This window comes from Balaenoptera musculus, chromosome 1 (genome assembly GCF_009873245.2).
Source record: "Balaenoptera musculus isolate JJ_BM4_2016_0621 chromosome 1, mBalMus1.pri.v3, whole genome shotgun sequence".
NCBI classification, from domain to species: domain Eukaryota; kingdom Metazoa; phylum Chordata; class Mammalia; order Artiodactyla; family Balaenopteridae; genus Balaenoptera; species Balaenoptera musculus.
In genome coordinates, this window is record NC_045785.1 from 35,836,089 (window position 1) to 35,858,661 (window position 22,573).

General features: G+C 39.4%; 1 protein-coding gene across 1 annotated transcript in view; it reads left to right on the forward strand.

Annotated features, from left to right (window-relative positions):
• Positions 1-2,636: 2,636 nt before the first annotated feature.
• Positions 2,637-22,573, forward strand: part of ST3GAL3 (ST3 beta-galactoside alpha-2,3-sialyltransferase 3) — a 205,220-nt gene continuing 185,283 nt past the window's right edge. Inside the window, 2 exon segments of the mRNA XM_036867514.1 lie at positions 2,637-2,654; positions 10,649-10,793. Coding sequence (XP_036723409.1) covers positions 10,679-10,793 — 115 coding nt within the window. The 5' untranslated portion in view covers positions 2,637-2,654; positions 10,649-10,678.

The window sequence follows — 22,573 nt, forward strand, 5'->3', positions numbered from 1 at the left end:
CTGCCATACCCCCAGACTTATCATGATGGCCTGATGCTCCTCCCCCTCTTCACTCCAGATATATGTGCCTACCTTGCTTGGCCCCTAAAGCCTAATGGCTTTTAGATTAAATTATTCAGAAAGGAAGAGAGGGAGAGAGCTCATTCCTTTTAAGATTTATTTATTTTTATTATTTATTTATTTTATTTATTTTTGGTTGCGTCAGGTCTTATTTGCGCACGCGGGATCCTTGCTGAGGCACGTGGGATCTTTCGTCGTGGTGTGCAGTCTTCTCTGTAGTCGTGGTATGCGTGTTTTCTCTCTCTAGTTGTGGCACACGGGCTCCAGGGTACGTGGGCTCTGTAGTTTGCGGCATGCGGGCTCTAGTTGAGGCGCGCAAGCTCAGTAGTTACGGCGTGCGGGTTTAGTTGCCCCGCGGCATGTGGGATTTTAGTTCCCAGACCAGGGATTGAACCTGCGTCCCCTGCATTGTAAGGCGGATTCTTTACCGCTGCACCACCAGGGAAGCCCCCTCATTCCTTTTTATGGCTGCATAATCCTCTATTTTGTGAATACACCAGAGTTTATTCAATTCTTACTGAAGGGTTTTTTTCTCTTATATTACAAATAGTGCTGCAATAAGTAGCCACGTGCATAAGTCTTTTTGTATTTCTGTCAGTGTATCTTTGGGATAGTTTCTTAGAAGTGAGATCATTGGGTTAAAGGGTAGAAGCATGTATGATTTTGTTAGATACTGCCAAATCCCTCCTGCCAGCAGCAATGTATGGGCGTTCTCCCCACAACCTCACCACTAGAATGTGTTGTCAAGCTTTTGTCCTCGCAGTGAGTTTGAAATTTCATCTCTTTCCGAATATCGAGATGTTGTACTCCTCCTTGTCTTGGAGGTTTTGGCTTATTTTAAGCTAGTACTTGCTTCTTTGTATGTCATCCACTTCTGGAGATCAGTTTCCTGTTTAGGCTGTTTGTTCTACCTCTTTATTTGAAAATCTTTTTCCTTAATGGAAAAGTCAGAAATAAAATAGGTGATTAGTTCGCCATTCTCACTGTCATATCTGTTGAACAAATGGGTAAATTCGTTGACTGACTGACGGTCATGTGTCTGCCAGAGCTTTAGGTTGAAGTCACAGTATGGCTGTGGCAGTTCAGATGTCACATCTGCATTCAGGACAGAAGGAGGGGGGAAGGGCTGGGAGCAGCCACTTCAGTCCCCTTTTAAAAGGAAAGAAAAATCTTTCCAAGAACCACCTGCTTTTTGTAGGCAGGCTGTTTATACCTTAAATTTCTCGTTGTTTTTGTGGGAGGATTGGACAGAGTACATGTCCTTTGTGCTACTGGAAATGCAAGTCTCCAATTTCTATTTCACTTTGAAAACTTTGTACATTTATTACTTGCATGAATGCAAATATTAAAGTTAAATATACAAATACATCGTGAAAAATACCCTTTCCAAACCCACTTTTCAGAGGTAATTACTGTCAACGGCTTGGTGTGTATTCTTTTATCTATGTACTTCCTTCTTAACCTTAATTTTTTTTTTAATTTATTTTTTATTGAGGTATAGTTGAATTACAGTGTTGTGTTAATTACTGCTGTACAGCAAAGTGACTCAGGTATACATATATATGCATTCATTTAAAAAAATTTTTTTAAATTAATTAATTAATTAATTTTATTTTTGGCTGTGTTGGGTCTTCGTTTCTGTGCGAGGGCTTTCTCTAGTTGCGGCGAGCAGGGGCCACTCTTCATCGCGGTGCGCGGGCCTCTCACTATCGCGGCCTCTCTTGTTGCGGAGCACAGACTGCAGACGCGCAGGCTCAGTAGTTGTGGCTCACGGGCCCAGTTGGTCCGCGGCATGTGGGATCTTCCCAGACCAGGGCTCGAACCCGTGTGCCCTGCATTGGCAGGTAGATTCTCAACCACTGCGCCACCAGGGAAGCCCTTAACCTTAATTTTAAATATTACTGTCTTCCTTGTTTGTTACCACCAGTATGGGGCCATACATACATTCACATACGTACTATTCTACAAGATTTTTTTTTCACTTAACAGTATACTCTAGCTATTTTTCTATGTCAGGACATGCCTGTGTGTCTCATTCTGTTAACTGTTACATCATATTCTATACTTGTTATATTCCTGCCTTCATCAATCCATTGTAGGGGTTCCCTGGTGGCGCAGTGGTTGAGAGTCCGCCTGCCAATGCAGGGGACATGGGTTCGAGCCCTGGTCCGGGAGGATCCTACATGCCACGGAGCAACTAAGCCTGTGCACCACAACTGTTGAGCCTGAGCTCTAGAGCCCGTGAGCCACAACTACTGAAGCCCGCATGGCACAACTACTGAAGCCCGTGCGCCACAACTACTGAAGCCTGTGCGCCTAGAGCCCGTGCTTCGCAACAAGAGAAGCCACCGCAATGAGAAGCCCACGCACCGCAACGAAAAGTAGCCTCTGCTCGCTGCAACTAGAGAAGGCCCTCGTGCAACAACGAAGACCCAATGCAGCCAAAAAAAAAAAAAAAAAAAATCCATTGTCCACCTTTCCTCTGTGTGCTGGTGGCTGACCTCTACAAACTGTACCATCTGGGCTTCCTTGCCTTCTGGCTTCCAGTTGGGATCAGCTGATGAAAGGCACTGATGGGGATCAGAGGACCAGTGGTGAGAGAAGTCAGTATTTATTGTCCCTTACTGTCCCTTGCCATGGCCGTAGTAGCAGATGTGTTCCTCTGTGGCCACTGCTCCTGTTGGCTGGCCTCTCTTCTCCAGCCAGCTCTTGCTGGGCTCCAGTATCTCCCTTCTTTCTCTTTGCCTTTTCAGCTCCAAGGTAGGAGTAGCTTCCTACTGTTGCTAGTTCCTGGATGTGTCACTGCCCCTGGGTAGTTCCTCTAACCCTACAAAAAATCTTGTCATTAATTCCTCTGGTTAACTCCTTTTCATGTGCTGTCTACTTCCTGCCGAGACCTCAGTGATAGCAATGATATAAATATCGCTGTGTACATGTACCGTAATGTATTGTCTGGTTCCCTATCGATGGACATTTGAGCTGTTTCTAGTATTTTGCTCTTATAATCAGTGTTGCTAATAAACATCCATGTATTGATACTTATCTTTTAAAATAGTTGTTGGAGTGTTACTCTTGGAAAAAGTCATAGAAATAGAAATGTGGAGTCAAGGTGTGTGAATGTTGTAAATTTCAACAGATACATGTTTCCCCTGCTATCTGAAAGTAGAACATTCCTAGGAAACCTTTCGTAAGCCAAAATGGTAGAAAGTGAAGAAGCAAGTACCATTAATTTATATGGAAAACTTTTTGAGTGTTCTCAGACCCAAAAAATAATTTACCAAATCATGCCAAATAACAGTTAAAACCTAAAATAACGCTAACATATAGTAAAACAGGAATGACGTGATAAATAACATAGCTTGTATAAATTAGAAATAATGTATTTATGGTGTTGTTTCCCTCACCAGAGTCAGGAAGACAGCAAGCACACTGGAAGGCTAAGAGGTGGTGGTGATGGTGTGTTAGGCTGAATCATTGGAGGTTGGGGTGGTGGGAAGTATAGGAGACGAGGGTGTAGGAGAGAGGGGAAGAGGGTCATTTCTCAACATCTCATCATTGTCTGAATCCATCAGACCAGGCAGGTCAGTTATGTCTATACCTTCTATGGCTGTCTGCCTTGATGTCAAAGGTTGAGGTTCATTGTCTGCTGTGGCTGATGTGACAGGCTTGAATAGGACAGTATGCTTGATTGCTTAGCCTCACGCATTTTTCTATCATACAATTCTTTATAGACACTCAAAACATCCTGCAAACCTGCCCTAAACTTGTGTGTCCTTTCAAAATTAAAGTCATACTTTTCTGCAATCATTGCGGCACTGTCGTTCATAGTGAAAATCTCATGTAGGTGCTTTACATTCAGTTTCTGGTTGACTTCACTCATGGGCTATTTGCTACTGAGTTCAGTTTCAACCTATATCTTTTACTCTTGCAGTTGCATCAGCTCTTGGTGTGTCAGTTCTTGGTCATGGGATGCTAAAACCTCTTCAGCATCTTTATCAGCTTCCACAAACCCAGCCTCCTTAGCCATAGTCACTGTTGCCATATTTATTGTTGATTTGAAGCCTTTAAAATTGCTCATTACTTCAGGACACAGTCTCTTCCAAGTGCCATTTCCCACCAAGACTTTTAGCCTAATGAAAGCGTCTCCAGATTTAGCAGTAGCCAATTTTATTTATTTATTTGTTTTATTTTTAATTTTTATTTATTTATTTATTGAATGAAAGATTCTTTATATTCTATAGTGCTTTACAGTTTTCAAAAGTTTCACACACATGATTTCATATAATCCCATAATAACCTTTTTTTCCCCCTACCCCTGTATTGCCCCTCACGCCTTCCCTTTACCCACTAGTAACCACTTGTTTGTTCTCTATATCTGTGAGTCTAGCAATTGCCAATTTTATGTTTTAATTTTTCCAGATCTCTCATAATGCTCTGGAGTTGCCCTCTCTGTCAGTGGCATTTATAATAAAATGCATCACATTTTTGCATACAGTAAGCCTTAATTGTGGCTATTAGGCCTTGGTCACGCAGTTGCAGCAACAATGTCAAACTTGGTGGTAAGAACACAACACAAATGTTAACTGCTATACTTGGTAATGCCAGGTGGATGAGCAGCACAATTATTGACAACCACAAGACACCTATTATGGAGGTTATTTTCTCTACAGTATTTTTCAGCAGAAGGGCTAATGTATCCACTCATGTACTCAGAAAAAAATCACTTGGGTATTCCAACCACTTGGATGTGAATGAAACATAATAGGAAGTGTATTCTTTTTTTTTTTTTTAATTTATTTATTTTATTTTTGCCTGTGTTGGGTCTTCGTTTCTGTGTGAGGGCTTTCTCTAGTTGGGGCGAGCGGGGGCCACTCTTCATCACGGTGCACGGGCCTCTCACTGTCGCGGCCTCTCTTGTTGCGGAGCACAGGCTCCAGACGCGCAGGCTCAGCAGCTGTGGCCCACGGGCCCAGTTGCTCCACGGCATGTGGGATCTTCCCAGACCAGGGCTCGAACCCGTGTCCCCTGCATTGGCAGGCAGACTCTCAACCACTGCGCCACCAGGGAAGCCCAGGAAGTGTATTCTTATCAGTGCCTTTAAGTGCCCTCAGATTTTCTGAATGGTACATTAGTTGAGGCCTTAGGACAGCATCACCAGTGGTGTCAATAGTAGGCATTAGGATAAACCTCTTCTTTGATGCCTTGTGTCCCTTAGCCTGCTTTTCTTCTCTTGAAAGGTCTTGCTCAGCAATTTTTTCCAATAAATTACAGCTTTGCCATAGTTAAACACTTGCTTATGTAAATAGCCACCTTCTGGGAACTTTTCAGCAGCTCCAGTATCAACCAGAGCAGTCTGTCCAGTAACTTTTAAGCTATGAAGCTGCCCTCACCTCAAAAACCAATGAAACCACCCATGACTACCTTTATTTCTTTTTTCTTTTTTTTTTTAACATCTTTATTGGAGTATAATTGCTTTACAATGTTGTGTTAGTTTCTGCTGTATAACAAAGTGAATCAGCTATACATATACATGTATCCCCATATCTCCTCCCTCTTGCGTCTCCCTCCCACCCTCCCTATCCCACCCTTCTTGGTGGCATGACTACCGTTAAATTTGACTCTCGTAACACTTTCATTACCATTGTCCGGTGCTTTCTTTTTTTTTTTTTTGGCCACGCTGTGCTGCTTGTGGGGTTTCAGTTCCCTAACCAGGGATTGAACCTGGGCCCTCAGCAGTGAGAGCATGGAGTCCTAACCACTGGACCACCAGAGAATTCCCCATCCAGTGCTTTCCGTTTCAGCTTTTTGAAAAGACTGATTTCTCCTTAAGTATAAGATAACTTAATGCAACACTGTGCTTTGTACACCCATCAATCCACTCAAGCAGCAGACTTTCCAATTTATCCATTACTGGATGCCAGTTAAGAGAGACCCCTTTCCTACTAGCAGAACCAGTAGTAACTTCGGCAGCTTTCAATATTCTTTCTCTCTGAGTGTAAATAGTTTGAATGGTGGACACAGGAACGTTCAAAGCAAGCGCATCTTTATTTTGTTCACTACAATCTAAATGCTTAATTACGTCCATTTTTATGCTGAGCGTAACACCCTTACAAGTTCTCTTAGGCTTTTCTGATACCTTAGGACACATCTTGCTAACAGATGCACAAAATAAATCAAGATAAAGCACAGATGCTCACAGATAGAATTCAAAGCTATCTATGGTGGCTTGATGCAGAAATGCTTATATATTCTTTTTCATATTCTTTTCCATTATGGTTTATTAGGATATTGAATACAGTTCCCTGTGCTATACAGTGGGACCTTGTTTTTTTTTGGTTTTTTAATAAATTTATTTATTTTATTTATTTATTTTTGGCTGAGTTGGGTCTTTGTTGCTGTGAGCGGGCTTTTCTCTAGTTGCGGCGAGCAGGGGCTACTCTTCGTTGCGGTATGCGGGCTTCTCATTGCGGTGGCTTCTCTTATTGTGGAGCATGGGCTTTAGGCACACAGGCTTCAGCAGTTGTGGCACACGGGCTCAGTAGTTGTGGCTCATGGGCTGTCCAAGTTGTGGCTCTCATGGCTTCTCTTGTTGTGGAGCTCGGGCTCAAGGCACGTGGGCTTCAGTAGTTGTGGCTCGCGGGCTCTAGAGTGCAGGCTCAGTAGTTGTGGCGCACGGGCTTAGTTGCTCCGCGGCATGTGGGATCTTCCCGGACCAGGGCTCGAACCCATGTCCCCTGCATTGGCAGGCGGATTCTTAACCACTGCGCCACCAGGGAAGCCCGGGACCTTGTTGTTTGTCTATTTTATATGTAGTAGTTTGTATCTGCTAATCCCAAACTCCTAATTTGTCCCTCCCCCACCCCCTTTCCTCTTTGATAACCATAAGCATATATTCTGAGTCTGTTTCTGTTTTGCAAATAAGTTCATTTGTGTCATATTTTAGATTCCACATAAAAGTGATATCATGGTTTTGTCTTTTTCTTTCTTCACGTAGTATGATAATCTCTAAGTCCATCCATCTTGCTGCAAATGGCATTATTGCATTCTTTTTATGGCTGAGTAATATTCCATTGTGTATATATACACCACATCTTCTTTATCCATTCATCTGTCGATGGACATTTAGGTTGCTTCCATGTCTTGGCCATTGTAAATAGTGCTGCTGTGAGCATTGGGGTGCATGTATCTTTTCGAATTAGAGTTTTCTCCAGATATATTCCCAGGAGTGGGATTGCTGGATCATATGGCAACTCTGTTTTTAGTTTTTTGAGGAACCTCCGTACTGTTTTCCATAGTGGCTGCACCATCTTACATTTCCCACCAACAGTGTAGGAGGGTTCCCTTTTCTCCACACCCTCTCCAGCATTTGTAATTTGTAGGCTTTTTAATGATGGCCAGTGTGAGGTGGTACCGCACTGAAGTTTTGATTTGCATTTCTCTAATAGTTAGCGATGTTGATCAACTTTTCACATGCCTATTGGCCATCTGTATGTCTTCTTTGGAGAAATGTCTATTTAGGTCTTCTGCCCATTTTTTGACTGAGTTGTTTGTTTCTTTTTTTATTATTGAGTTGTATGAACTGTTTGTATATTTTGGAAATTAAGCCCTTGTCAGTCACATTGTTTGCAAATATTTTCTCCCAGTCTGTAGGTTGTCTTTTCGTTTTGTTTATGGTTTCCTTTGCTGTGCAAAAGCTTATAAGTTTGATTAGGTCCCATTCATTTATATTTGATTTTTTAAATATTCAAAATTATAGAGGCAGTACTTGTGACTTATAACAAATTTAATTCAAAGTGTATGAAGGGAAAAGTACTTTTCATTGTCCTATCCTATTTCTTAGAGGTAACCACATCAACAGTTAGCTATGTATCCTGTCATATGTTTTTAAACAAACTTATATGCTTATTGTAAATTCAAATATATGGATAAATCCATTTCTGTATGTGTGTATGTGTATATATCCATATCTGTATCTGTTTATTGAGAGCTCATTTCTGGACTCTATTCTGTTCCATTGATTTTTTTGTCTTTTCCTGTGCCAGTACCCATCCAGCTTAATAATTATAGCTTTGAGTTGGTTTTAATATAGTAAGGCAAATCCTCATTTCATTATTTTTCTTTTTTAAAAATAATTAATTAATTAATTTATTTTTGGCTGCGTTGGGTCTCTGTTGCTGCACGCGGGCTTTCTCTAGCTGCGGTGAGCGGAGACTACTCTTCATTGAGGTATGCGGGCTTCTCATTGCGGTGGCTTCTCTTATTGTGGAGCACGGGCTTTAGGCACATAGGCTTCAGCAGTTGTGGCACACGGGCTCAGTAGTTGTGGCTCATGGGCTCTAGAGCGCAGGCTCAGTAGTTGTGTTGGCACACGGGCTTAGTTGCTCCACAGCGTGTGGGATCTTCCCGGACCAGGGCTCGAACCCATGTCCTCTGTATTGGCAGGCGGATTCTTAACCACTGCACCACCAGGGAAGCCCTCATTATTGTTCGTTAAAAACATTTCTTCACTCTTCTTGGGCATGAACTCTTCAGATTAACATTAGATCTAAGTTTAAAAAAATCATGGGTTTTGACTGGAGTTAGACTAAATTTATAGAGAACTGACATTTCAGGAGAACTGACATGTTTCCAATATTGAATCTTCTCACTTGGGAACCTGTTATATCTGTTTATTTATTTGGATCTTTTATGTCCTTTGGTGAAAATCTTGTTCATTTCTTCCGAAGTTTATTTTCAGGTATTTTATAGATTTTGTTGCCATCATGAGTGGAATTTTTTCCCCTTACATTTTTTAATTGGTTATCGCTGGTATAGTTTTTAAGAAGCTGTTGATTTTTGTAAGTAAGTCATATAATCACCTACTTTATTGAATTTTCTATTGGTTCTAATGATTTTTCGGTTGATTCTCTTGGCTTTCCTAGGTGGACAGTTATATAGTCTGCAACTGCTAACTCTTTATCACTTCATTTATAATATTTATACATAGGTTATAATATTTATAATATTTCTCATAGATTATTTCATGACTAAGATATCTGAGTGGGGTTTGGGAAGGGTGCTCCTAGGAAGTCTTCTTGGCTGATGCTACATTTAAGGTGAGTATCAAAGAACGTGCAGCAGGTGAAATAGGTGGTGGAGAATGTATTCCAGACAGACCTTGAGGAGAGAAACAACAAGAAATGTTCAGTGACTAGAAAGCAGAGAGGCTAGAGCATAGGACACAAATGAGGTTGGGAGAAGCAAGAGATGGTTGGAGAGTAAATAGGGGTGCAATCAGAAGCTACTAGACTCTAAGGAGCAATTACTTTATTTTAAAGGAATTGAGAATTTAATGAAAGCTCTGTTAGGCAGAATGGTCCCTCAAAGATGTCCACATGTGGGAATTCCCTGGCGGTCCAGTGGTTAGGACTACGTGCTTCCACTGTAAGGGACATGGGTTCGATCCCTGGTTAGGGAACTAAGATCCTGCATGCTGCATGGCGTGGCCAAAAAAAAAAAAAAAAAAGAAGAAGAAGAAAAAACAACAACCAAAGACGTCCACACGCTAATCCTTAGAATCTGTAAACATGTTACTTTACATTGCAAAAGGGACTTTGCACATGAAATTAAGGCTACAGACCTTAAAGTAGGGAGGTTATCCTGGATTATTCAAGTGGGCCCAATCTAATTGCATGAACCTGGAAAGCAAGGAAGTTTTTCCGGCTGGAAACAGTAGCAAGATGTAGAAGGGGAAGTTGGTGAGATCAGAGTAAGAGGGACTTAACCCACCACTACTGAAATGTACCACATGGAAAACAGGAGGAGGAACACAGGAGCAAACACTGTCTGATAACCAGCAAGGAGACAGGGACTTGGGCCCTACAGCTGCAAGAAACCGAATTCAGCCTACAGCCTGAAGGAACTTGGAAGTATGTTCATCTCCAGAGTCTCCAGAAAGGAATGCAGCCCTGCTCAGCCCCTGGTTTTGGCCTTGTGACAACTTATGCAGAGGACCCTGCTGAGCCACACTGTAGCTGGACTTTAGGCCTTCAGAGCTCTGAGATAATAAATTTGAGTGGTTTCAGGCTGCTGAGTTTGTGATAATTTGTTAGAGCAGTAGTAGAATACTAATACAAAGGGGTTTAAGCAGGGAGGTAATGTTAGACTCTGTGTTATTAACAGACTGTTCCGTGTGCTGTGTGGAAGATGGATTTGGGAGAGTGCAAATTTGGAGGCGTGGAAACTTGTGGGAATACAGTGGTGCTATGGGCTAGGGTAGTGATGGTGGGAAGGGGTTGTGATTTGAGATTTATTTGGGAGGTTAGACTTGCCAGAGTTTGGTCATTGATCGGGTGTCAGGAATGAGCAAGAGGAGGGACACAAGGATGACTGCTGATTTCTGGCTTGGATGCTGACTGATGGTGAAGCTGTTCTTTTAGCCGGGCTTGAGCAGGTTGGAAGATGCCAGGTCATCAACTCAGTGGTAATTCTAGGTTGTTCTTCATTTGGAAATTCTCCTATAAATACTTATTTTAAGGTAGAGTATATCAATAAGATGATTGCTTTATCAGTTAAGACCTAAATTGTTTTTTGGTTTTTTTTTTTTTAGGTCATGTAGGAAATCGTAAATCATGTGAAGATGGGACTCTTGGTATTTGTACGCAATCTGCTGCTAGCCCTCTGCCTTTTTCTGGTACTGGGATTTTTGTATTATTCTGCGTGGAAGCTACATTTATTCCAGTGGGAGGACTCCAGTAAGTATGGTCACTCTAGCCTACCCCCGGAAAAAGCCTGCTGCAGATCAGTTATTGGGTTTTCCTGTGGCTGCTCTCATATTCTTCAGAGATGGGCAGTGATAGTAAACTGAGCATTCCTGGGACTTAGGCTTAGAAACTGCCTACCACTTTTGTTGCTCTAGACTGAGAACTTTGATGTGTTTTAAAAACTGCATGCCATGGCAAATCCTTTTATGAACTCAAGGAAAACGTGCTATTCTTCAATAAAAACCCAAACCATACCAGTACTTCTGGTTCTCGAATGTTGTTTTTTTAAATTATTACACTTTATTGCCACTCCCATTTGCCAGTTACTGCCTTAAGGCTTGCTATTGCAGTTGGTTTTTTAATGACCTTAAAGCATTCATCTTTACCTTTTCCTTGGACTTTCAGTTTTTATTTTTAAATTTTTTTAATTTAAAAAATAATCAATTAATTAATTTTTTTGGCTGCGTTGGGTCTTCGTTGCTGCGCGCGGGCTTTCTCTAGTTGTGGCGAGCGGGGCTTACTCTTCGTTGCGGTGTGCGGGCCTCTCATTGCGGTGGCTTCTCTTGTTGTGGAGCATGGCTCTAGGTGCGTGGGCTTCAGTAGTTGTGGCTCACGGGCTCAGTAGTTTCGGCTCGCGGGCTCTAGAGCGCAGGCTCAGTAGTTGTGGCGCACAGGCTTAGTTGCTCCGTGGCACGTGGGATCTTCCCAGACCAGGGCTCGAGCCCGTGTCCCCTGAATTGGCAGGAGGATTCTTCACCACTGCACCACCAGGGAAGCCCCAGTTTTTAATTTAATACTGTCTTTGTTTTAGTTTCCCTAAAGAAATTTTGTCTACTTAATCTTTTTAGCCCTTGCTGGTACTGAACTTGTATTTGAATAGAATATTGACTTTTCCCCTACCCAGTAACTTCTAATCCCTTTCTCCCATTTGTAGTCATTCTCATGTGATACACTGTTTTCTGTAGGGCTTCCTGACCCCTTCCCCCAACACCAACTTGGTTCCGGTTCACCTGGCATTGCCTGTGCTGTGGTTTGGGGTTTGCAGTTGAAGAGCTTGCACTGAGCTGCACCAGCCTCTGCACACTGTCTTCTTGGCTGTAGCTTCAGGTGTCACACGGTGACAACACGTAGCTTTCCTTTTGATTCTTTTGTCTGATGGCTGTCTGAGCTGGGTGCAGGAAAATTTGGGTAGTCTGTTCTGATTCCTAATGCCTCTTCTCTAAAATAGTTTTATTTTTACAAACACCTACTGGATGCCAGTGTGGAATTCACTTGAGAATAGAGTCAGGCTCTAGATAAGAGGTTAAACTGAGTTAGAAAGAGTTAGAAGAGGCAACTGGCAATTGGCCTAATACTGTATTGACTCCTTAACGTGGGAACTGTTCCTATGAAGTAGTTCATTATTTTCTCACATGGCCCAAACAACTGAAGCAGTTTCAAGCCAATTTAAAAAGTATAGTGTTATATCTTTCATATATTGTTTTATATGTAATGTTTAAGTGCCTCTTAAATGCATAGCTTATAATTATCACTAATTACTTTGTGTTTCCAGGGTTTATTTATATTTTTCTGTTCCAATTTATTTTTAAAATCAAGGAGATGACCCAGAGTAAGGGGTGTTTATATCAGTGCAGTGTAAAATTCTGTAGTTAGAGACATTGTCCATATCTGTAATGGATGGATTCATCTGTATTCATAAAAAAGGTGGAAATATGTACAAGGAAGGGGGGGGGTCTCCTTTTCTGTTAAGAGCTACTGTGGAAGATATAATCAAGGATTAGATAATTTTTTCCTAGAGAAATTGAGAAAAACATTAACTTTATGGAACACCTGTTGTGTGTCAGGTTTTAGGCTAGATAATTTACAAATTTAATTTACTTCTTACTATAACCATGTGAAGATGCTATTATTATCCCTGTTTTCCACTTGAGCAAACTGAAGTATTTAGTTTAATTAATTTACCCAAGTTACATAGCTAATTATTAGAACTGGAATTGAGTCCTGATTTTCTTTCTTTAAAACCTATGTTCGTTATTTTACTGAAAAGTATAGTAAATACTAAGGATAAGGTTTAATTCTGTATTGTAGTTGGTAAAAAGAGAGAAGAGAGAGACTCAGAGAAGAAATAGTAGAGAGTATCAGGATGGAGGTGGATAAAGAAAAGGGAAGGAAAATAAGGGGAAGGGAAAGAGAAAGAGAAAAAGTCCTCCAGGCGACAAAGGGGTTTATCCGGTTGAAGGTGACAGGTGCTGTTCATGTTCTGTAGGCTTCCGTAGTTTGTTAACAGTTATCTGCTGTCCTTTGAGTTAGTTGTTAGCTGACTAACCGCTATCCGCATCTTTTTTGTTATTCTGACTCTCAAGTCTTTCAGATATTTGACTTTGAATAGGTTGTTTAGACCTTCTTACTATAGCATATTATTTCTGTGCTGTAATATCAGAGAATAATGTCCAACCCTGATGGCTTACCAAGTCAGGGTTTATCTTTACTTTTACCTTGTTTACCTTTACTCAATAAACAAGGTCAGGCTGAAGGAGCTTCCAAAGCAGATGACTGCTGTGTACTGAAATTTAGGTGTTGGTTTAACAGTATTGATGATGATGCCGATAATAATGAAATGAAAATAATAATTTGTTGAGTGCCTACTATATGTATTGTAACATGGGAGCTTTATATTCATAATCTCATAGTTTATATTGATTATTATTATCCTCTTTTACAGATGTAGAAACTGAGGCTTCAGAGAGGCTCAGTGATCAAGGGTTTGTATGTCTCTCATCTGCAGAGCTTAGAGGGCATTTCCAAGCTTGAAAAATAAATGTCTTTAGCATTATTTTTCCTTAATTTTTATACTATTTATGACTTAAACAAGATTAAGTATTGGAATTCCTTCATGGTGGGAGGGGGGAAGAAGAGGAGTCTAGAGTTTTTTATTATTAAATTATTCATTCAATAAGCATTATGTTCATATTATGGCCCACAAACTGTTCTGTGTAAACTGGATATAAGATGAATATAGACTTTATGCTCTCAGCCTATAATAACATGAGAAAGAAATAAAACAACTATTATAATATGTCATGTTCTAAAAGAGAGGTCTGTGTGAAATACCATGCTAGAGCGTGGAATCCCTTCCAACTAGAAAATGTTAAGATTTAATTAATCCCAAGGCATGTTGTAGAAGGATGCAAACTGTTTTGTTTTGAGCAGTTTAGAGCTACACATGGCCAAGGCTTAGTCAGATTGCCAGGACTTGAGTCAAATGCTTAACCTAAAGGCTTCCTGTATGAGATTGGTCTAGTTATCAATGTATTTTAAAAAGTTCTGTAGCTTGAGGTTTCCTGTTCTGCATGTTTAGGAGCTTGGAAGTTGCCACTGTGACCTAACAAGTGAAACACAAACAGACTGAAAATTCAACTCTTCTTTGCTCTATAAGAGAGGGGAGCACACAGGCAAACCACTGCCAGCAAGGCTGGAGAGAGAGGTGAATACAGGGCAACCACTAAGAAAAGTTTAAAAAGTATAACCAGTATGCTGAAAAAGGAAAGAAGATGGAATCATAAAATGCTCAAATAGGGCTTCCCTGGTGGCGCAGTGGTTGAGAGTCTGCCTGCCAATGCAGGGGACACGGGTTCAAGCCCTGGTCTGGGAAGATCCCACATGCCGCGGAGCAACTAGGCCTGTGAGCCACAACTACTGAGCCTGCGCGTCTGGAGCCTGTGCTCCGCAGCAAGAGAGGCCGCGATAGTGAGAGGCCCGCGCACCGCGATGAAGAGTGGCCCCCGCTTGCCACAGCTGGAGAAAGCCCTCGCACAGAAACGAAGACCCGACACAGCCAAAAAAAAAAAAAAAAAAAAAAGATTGTTTAAAAAAAATAAAATAAAATGCTCAAATAAAACCACAAAAGACATAAAAAGAGTAGAAGGTAAAAACAGGCACAAAGAATAAGGGCAACAAATAGAAAACAGTAATGAATATGGTATGTATTACTCCAGATATATCAGTAATCACTTTGAACATCAGTGGTCTAAATGCACCAACTAAAAGACAGAGATTGGATCAGAAAACAAGACTCAACTGTCTGTTGTCTACAGGAAACCCATTTTAATTATAAAGACACATATAAATTAAAAGTAAATGGAGAAAAATATACTATGGTAACACTAGTCAACAGAAAGTAGGAGTTGCTGTATTAATTTCAGACAAAGCAGGCTTCAAAGCAAGGAAAGTTACCACTGATAAAGAAGGCATTACATAATGATAAAGGTGTCAGTTCTCCAAGAAGACATAAAAATTCTTAATGTGTATATACCTAACAATAGAGCCTCAAACTATGTGAAGCAAAAATTATAAAATTGCAAAGAGAACTAGATGAATCCACTATCATAGTTGGAGACACCTCTTTGTCAGAAATTGACAGATCCAGCAGGCAGGAAATCAGTAAGAACCTAATTGAACTCAATTAACACCATCAATCAATTGGATATAATTGACACCTATAGACTGCTTCACTTAACAACAACAGAATACACATTTCTTCTCAAGCTCATGCAACATTCAAGATAGACCACATTCTGGGCAATAAAACACATTTTTTTTTCTCCTGAAGTATGGTTAATTTCCAATGTTGTGTTCGTTTCTGGTGTACAGCAGAGTGATTCAGTTTTATGTATATATACACACACACAGACATATATATTCCATTATAGTTTATTACACGATATTGAATACAGTTCCCTATGCTATACAGTAGGACCTTGTTGTTTATCTATTTTATATAGTTTGTACCTGCTAATACCAGACTCCTAATTTATCCCTCCTCCCCTTTTCCCTTTAGTAACCATAAGTTTGTTTTCTATGTCTGAGTCTGTTTCTGTTTTGTCAGTAAGTTCATTTGTATCATATTTTATTTAATTTATTTTATTTTTATTGGATATAGTTGATTTACAATGTTGTGTTAGTTTCAGGTGTACAGCAAAGTGAATCAGTTATACATATACATATATCCATTCTTTTTTTTTTTATTCACACACACACACACTGTATTTTATTTTTACAAGACATAAATAGACTGACACCAAGCATTGTACATGGATGACCACAACAAAAGCAACAATGATTGCAATTACCAAACATGAAACACACTCATACTATGTCATAATATTGACATTCAGTCCAGTAATCCTCCACTGTAACAGCTCCTTTACTTTGCAGTGAAAATTGATTTGTATATTCTTTGCCTCTGAGTCCTTGTGGGATTTTTTTTTTTTTTTTTAATTCAGACAAAGTCACAAAAATTATACTCATCCTCATCAGTTCACTCAGTCCCATGTAATTAATTTTTTTTTCATCTTGATCTTTTGTTAGCACTTTTATGAGTTCATCAGTTTTTCATTAGAGTTCTGAAAATGCTTATTCATTCAGTTCAGCAGTACATATATCCATTCTTTTTTAGATTCTTTTCCCATATAGGTTATTACAGAGTATTAAGTACAGTTCCCTGTGCTATACAGTAGGTCCTTATTAGTTATCTATTTTATATATAGTAGTGTGTATATGTTAATCCCAATCTCCTAATTTATCCCCCCCTTTCACCTTTGGTAATCATAAGTTTTTTTTCTACATCTATGAGTCTGTCTCTGTTTTGTCAATAAGTTCATTTGTATCATATTTTAGATTCCACATATAAGTGATATCATATGATATTTGTCTTTCTCTGTCTGACATACTTCACTTCATATGATAATCTCTAGGTCCATCATGTTGCTACAAATGGCAGTATCATTCTTTTTCCATAAAACACATCTTAACAAATTTACAAGAATAGAAATTATATTCAGGCCACAAAAGAATTAAGCTAGAAATCAATAAAAGAAAGATAACTACAAAATCTTAAAATGCATGAAGATTAAACAACACACTTCTAAGTAACACATGGGTCAAAGAAGAAATATAGGAGATATTTTTTAACATTTTTAACTAAATGAAAATGAAAACAAAACTGATCAAAAATCGTGGGATGCAGCAAAAATAGAGGGAAATTTATAGCATTGAAGGCATATATTAGAAAAGAAGAAAGATCTAAAATCAATAATCTAAGTTTCTGCCTTAGGAAACTAGAAAAAGAAGAGCAAATTAAATCCAAAGCACACAGAAGAAAAGAAATAATAAGGATTAGAGCAGAAATCAGTGAAATTGAAACAGCAGAACAATAGAGAAAATCAGTGAAACCCAAAGCAGTTTCTTTGAAAAGATCAATAAATCAATAACCTTCTAACCAGGCTAACAAAGAAAAAAAGAGAGATGACACAAATTACTAGTATCACAAATGAAAGTGGGATCATCACTACTGATTTAATGGATGTTAAAAGGATTATAAACAAATACTCTGAACAACTCTATGTCCACAAATTTGATAACCTAGACGAGATGGAGCGATTCTTTGAAAGACACAATTTGCCAAAACTTACACAAGAAGAAATTGACAATCCAAATAGGCCTATATCTATTAAAGAAATTGAATCAATAATCAATACCTTCCAAAACAGAAAGCACCAGGCCCACATGGGTTCACTGGTGAATTCTACCAAATTTTAAGAAGGAAATTAAGCCAATTCTCTGTCATCTCTTTCAGAGGATAGAAGCAGAGGGAATATTTGCTAACTCATTCCATGAGGCCAGCACTACTCTAATACCAAAACCAGACAAAGACATTACAAGAAACAAAAAAATAGAACAAAAAAACTACAGACCAATATCTCTCATGAACATACATGTAAAATTCCTCAATAAAATATTAGCATATCACATCCAGTAGTCTATAAAAATAATTATACACCATGGTTGTGGGATTAATCCCAGATATGCAAAGCTGGTCCAACATTTGAAAATCAATTAGTGTAATACATCACATCAACAAGCTAAGGAAGAAAAATCACATGATCATATCAGTAGATGTAGAAAGGGTATTTGATAAAAATCCAATGCCAAATCATGATAAAAATTTTCACTAAACTAGGATTAGAAGGAAATTTCCTCAACTTGATAAAGCATATCTACAAAAATCTACAACTAACATCATACTTAATGGTGAGAAAATAGAAGCTTTTCCACTAAGATCAGGAATGAGGCGATAATGTCCCCTCTCACCACTCCTTTTCACCTTTGTACTGGAAGTCTTAGCTAGTGCAGTAAAACAAGAAAAGGAAATAAAAGCTATACAGATAGGGAAGGAAGAAATAAAACTGTCTTTGTTCACACATGACCTAATTGTCGATGTAGAAAATCCAAAAGAATTGACAAAAAAAACTCCTGGAACTAGTAAGCAATTATAGGGAGGATGCAGGATACAAGATGAGTATACAAAAGTCAATCACTTTCTTATAAGCCATCAGTGAACAAGTGGAATTTGAAATTAAGAACACAGTACCAAAGGGACTTACCTGGTGGTGCACTGGTTAAGAATCCGCCTGCCAATGCAAGGGACATGGGTTCGAGCCCTGGTCCAGGAAGATTCCACATGCTGCAGAGCAACTAAGCCCGTGCGCCACAACTACTGAAGCCCGTGCACCCTAGAGCCCGTGTGCTGCAACTACTGAGCCCACGTGCTCTAGGGCGCATGTGCTGCAAGTACTGAGACTGTGTGCTGCAACTACTGAAGCCCGTGCACCTAGAGCCTGTGCTCTGCAACAAGAGAAGCCACCACAATGAGAGAAGCCTGCGCACTGCAATGAAGAGTAACCTCCGCTCGCTGCAACTAGAGAAAGCCCACGCGCAACAACGAAAACCCAAAGCAGCCAAAAAAAAAAAAAAAAACTATATTAAAAAAAAAGCACAGTACCCAAAATAAAATACTTAGGTATAAATATTATAAAGTATGTGCAAGATCTATATGAGGAAAACTTTATAACTTTGATGAACAACATAAAAAAAGAACTAAATAAATTGAGAGAGATTCCATTTTCATGGACAGGGAGATTCAATATTGTCAAGATGTCAGTTCTTCCCAACTTGATTTATAGATTCAAGGCAATTTCAGTTAAAATCCAAGCAGGTTATTTTGTGAATATTAACCGATCCTAGTGTTTATATGAAGAGGCAGAAGACCCAGAATAGCCAACACGATTTTATACAAAAACAGCAAATTTGGAGGACTGGCATTACCTGACTTTAAGACTTACTATAGGGCTTCCCTGGTGGCGCAGTGGTTGAGAATCCGCCTGCCAATGCAGGGAACACGGGTTCGAGCCCTGGTCTGGGAAGATCCCACATGCCGCGGAGAAACTAGTCTCGTGAGCCACAATTGCTGAGCCTGCGCGTCTGGAGTCTGTGCTCCGCAGCCGGAGAGGCCGCGATAATGAGAGGCCCGCGCACCGCGATGAAGAGTGGCCCCACTTGCCGCAACTAGAGAGAAAGCCCTCGCACAGAGACGAAGACCCAACACAGCCATAAATAAATTAATTAATTAAATAAAATAAGTATTTAAAAAAAAAAAAAAAGACTTACTATAAAGCTACAGTAATCAAGATAGTGTGGTATTGGCAAAAGACTAGACAAATAGATCAGTGGAACATTGATAGAGAGCCCAGAAATAGACCCACATATAGTCTACTGATATCTGACAAAGGAGCAAAAGCAAGACAATGGAGAAAAGATAGTCTTTTTAACAAAGTGGTGCTGGAACAACTGGACATCCATATACCAAAAAAACAAAAACAAAAGGAAGAACAAATCTAGACAGACCTTATACCTTTCACAAAAATTAACTCAAAATGGATCACAGCTCTAAATGTAAAACATAAAACTATAAAATTTTTAGAAGATAGAGGAGGAAATCTAGATGACCTTGGATTTGGTGATGACTTTTTAGATACAACACCAAAGGCACAGTTCATGAAAGAAAGCACTAAAAAACTGGACTTCATTAAAATTAAAAGCTTCTGCTCTGTGCAGAGAATGAAAAAACAAGCTACAGCTTGGGAGAAAATATTTGTAAATGATACATCTGATAAAGGATTGTTATTCAAAATATATGAACTCTTAAAACTCAACAATAAGAACACAGGTAACCCAATTTAAAAATGCACCAAAGACCTCACCAAAGAATGTATACAAATGGAAAATAAGCACATGAAAAGATGCTCTATATCATATGTCATCAGGGAAATGCAAATTAAAGTAACAATGAGATATCACTACATACCTATTAGAATGGCCAAAATCTGGAACACTGATAATGCCAAAATGCTGGCAAGGTTGTGGAGCAACAAGAACTCTCATTCACTGCTGGTGGGAATGCAAAATGGTACAGCTACTCTGGAAGACAGTTTAGCAGTTTCTTACAAAACGAAATATACTCTTACTCTATGATCCAGCAATCACATTCCTTGGTATTTATCCAAATGAATTGAAAACTGTGTCCAAAACCTATACTTGGATGTTTATGATGTTTTATTCATAACTGCCAAACTTGGGAGCAACCAAGATGTCCTTCGATAGTTGAATGGATAACTAAACTGTAGTACATCCAGACAATGGAATGTTATTAAGCACTAACAAGAAATGAACTATCGAAGGCATGAGAAGATGTGGAGGAACCTTAAATGCATATTGCTAAGTCTTAAGTAGATGAGTCCCATCAAGTTAGAGAAGTCTGAAACACCATGGGCTTTCCTCAGATCTACACTAAACGTAGCATAAAATCATGGCTACATAAGTTTAGGGTGGTCAGGCAGTAATTGAACTGCCTCTTTTTTTTTTTTTTTTTTTTTTGGCCACACCATGTGGCATGTGGGATCTTAGTTCCTCAACCAGGATCGAACCCATGCCCCCTGCAGTGGAAGTGTGGAGTCCTAACCACTGGACCGCCAGGGAAGTGCTTGAACTGCCTCTTAAAATACAAATCAACACTCTTCAGAGGAAGATAATAGTACTCATAGTTTCTACATGTAATATCCACAGTGTCCAGTGTTCGATAAGAAGTTACATACAAACAAACAGGAAAATGCAATCTATATTCAAGGAAAAACCCCAAGTCTTGGTAAGATGGCTCAGATATTGGACTTAGCAGACAAAGTAGCTATTATGGATAATCTGAAGAATGAAAAGAAATACAGTGAACAGTAAGTAGTCTTAGCAGATAAGTAGAAACTATAAAGAAGAACCAAATGCAAATTCTAGAACTGAAAAGTATAGGAACAGAAATGAGTATTTCATTTAACAGTAGACTGGATAAAACAGAAGAAGTCAATGAACTTGAAGAGAGTGCAATGGAAATTATCCAGTCTGAACCACAGAAAGAAGAAAATATTGAAGAAAAATGAACAGAGCCTCAGGGACCTGTGGGACAATATAAAATTTTCTAATATATATGAGAATTGGGCAGAAAAAATTTTGAAGAAATAATGGCTGAAAACTTCCTAAATTTGGTGGAAACAAATTAACTTACAGATCTAAGAAGCTCAGCAAACTCTTAAGAAGGATACATTTTGGGGGAGAGAGGAAATCTAGTTACATCACAATCAAACTTCTGAAATCTAAAATTAAAGTGGGGACTTCCCTGGTGGCACAGTGGTTAAGAATCCGCCTGCCAGTGCAGAGGACACGGGTTCGATCCCTGGTCCGGGAAGATCCCATATGCCGTGGAGCAGCTAAGCCTGTGCACCACAGCTACTGAGCCTGCGCTCTAGAGCCCGCAAGCCACAACTACTGAGCTCGCGTGCTGTGACTACTGAAGCCCGCATGCTGCAACTACTGAAGCCCATGCGCCCAGAGCCCATGCTCTGCAGCAAGAGAAGCCACAGCAATGAGAAACCCACACACCGCAATGGAGAGTTGCCCCTGCTCACCACAACTAGAGAAAGCCTGCATGTAGCAACGAAGACTCAACGCAGCCAAAAATAAAATAAATAAAAATAAAGTGAAAATCTTGAAAGCAGACAGAAAAAAGGAAACATTACACATGGGGGTAAGAAATTCCACTGACCTTTCACTATAAAGATCAGAACACAATGAAAGATCTTTAAATGTTGAAAGAAAAATACCAAAAACCTGTCATCCCAGAATTCTTTATGTAAGGAAAATATTCTTCAGAAATGAGGATGAAATAAAGACATTTTCAAATAAAGAAAAGTTAAGAGAATTTGTTGCTAGCAGAACTGTATAACAAAAGAATGCTAAAGGATATCCTTTAGGCCAGTGGGAAGTGATACCAGGTGGAAACTTGGATCTACAGGAACAAATGAAGATCACTGGACATGATAAATAGTGGGCAAATATAAGAGACTCTTTTTCCTTTCTCCCCGTAGTTTGCTTAAAAGACAACTAATTGCTTAAAGCAAAAATAGTCTCCCTGTAAAGTGACATTGAGAACATGTGGTGAAATAAAAGATAGGACAACACTTGCATAAGGAGTGGGGGGTGAGTAAATGGAATTTTAGTGTTGTAAGATTATTACATCTGTGAACAGGAAATAAGAAATGGGAAATAGGAATGTTGCATATAAAGTGAGTAAAGGGTAAAGTCAGAAGTATGAAATGTCATATGTAGAGAGGTATTATATTGACTCTGTATAGACTCTGATAAGTGAAGGGTGTGGTATTCCTTAGTAGAACAACTAGTAAAAAAATAACGAAAAGAGGTTTATATCTAAGAAATCAATAGAAGAAATAAAATGGAGCACTAAAAAAATTCAGTTAACCCCAGAAAACAGCCATATAAGAAGAAAAAAACAGGGGCTTCCCTGGTGGCGCAGTGGTTGAGAATCTGCCTGC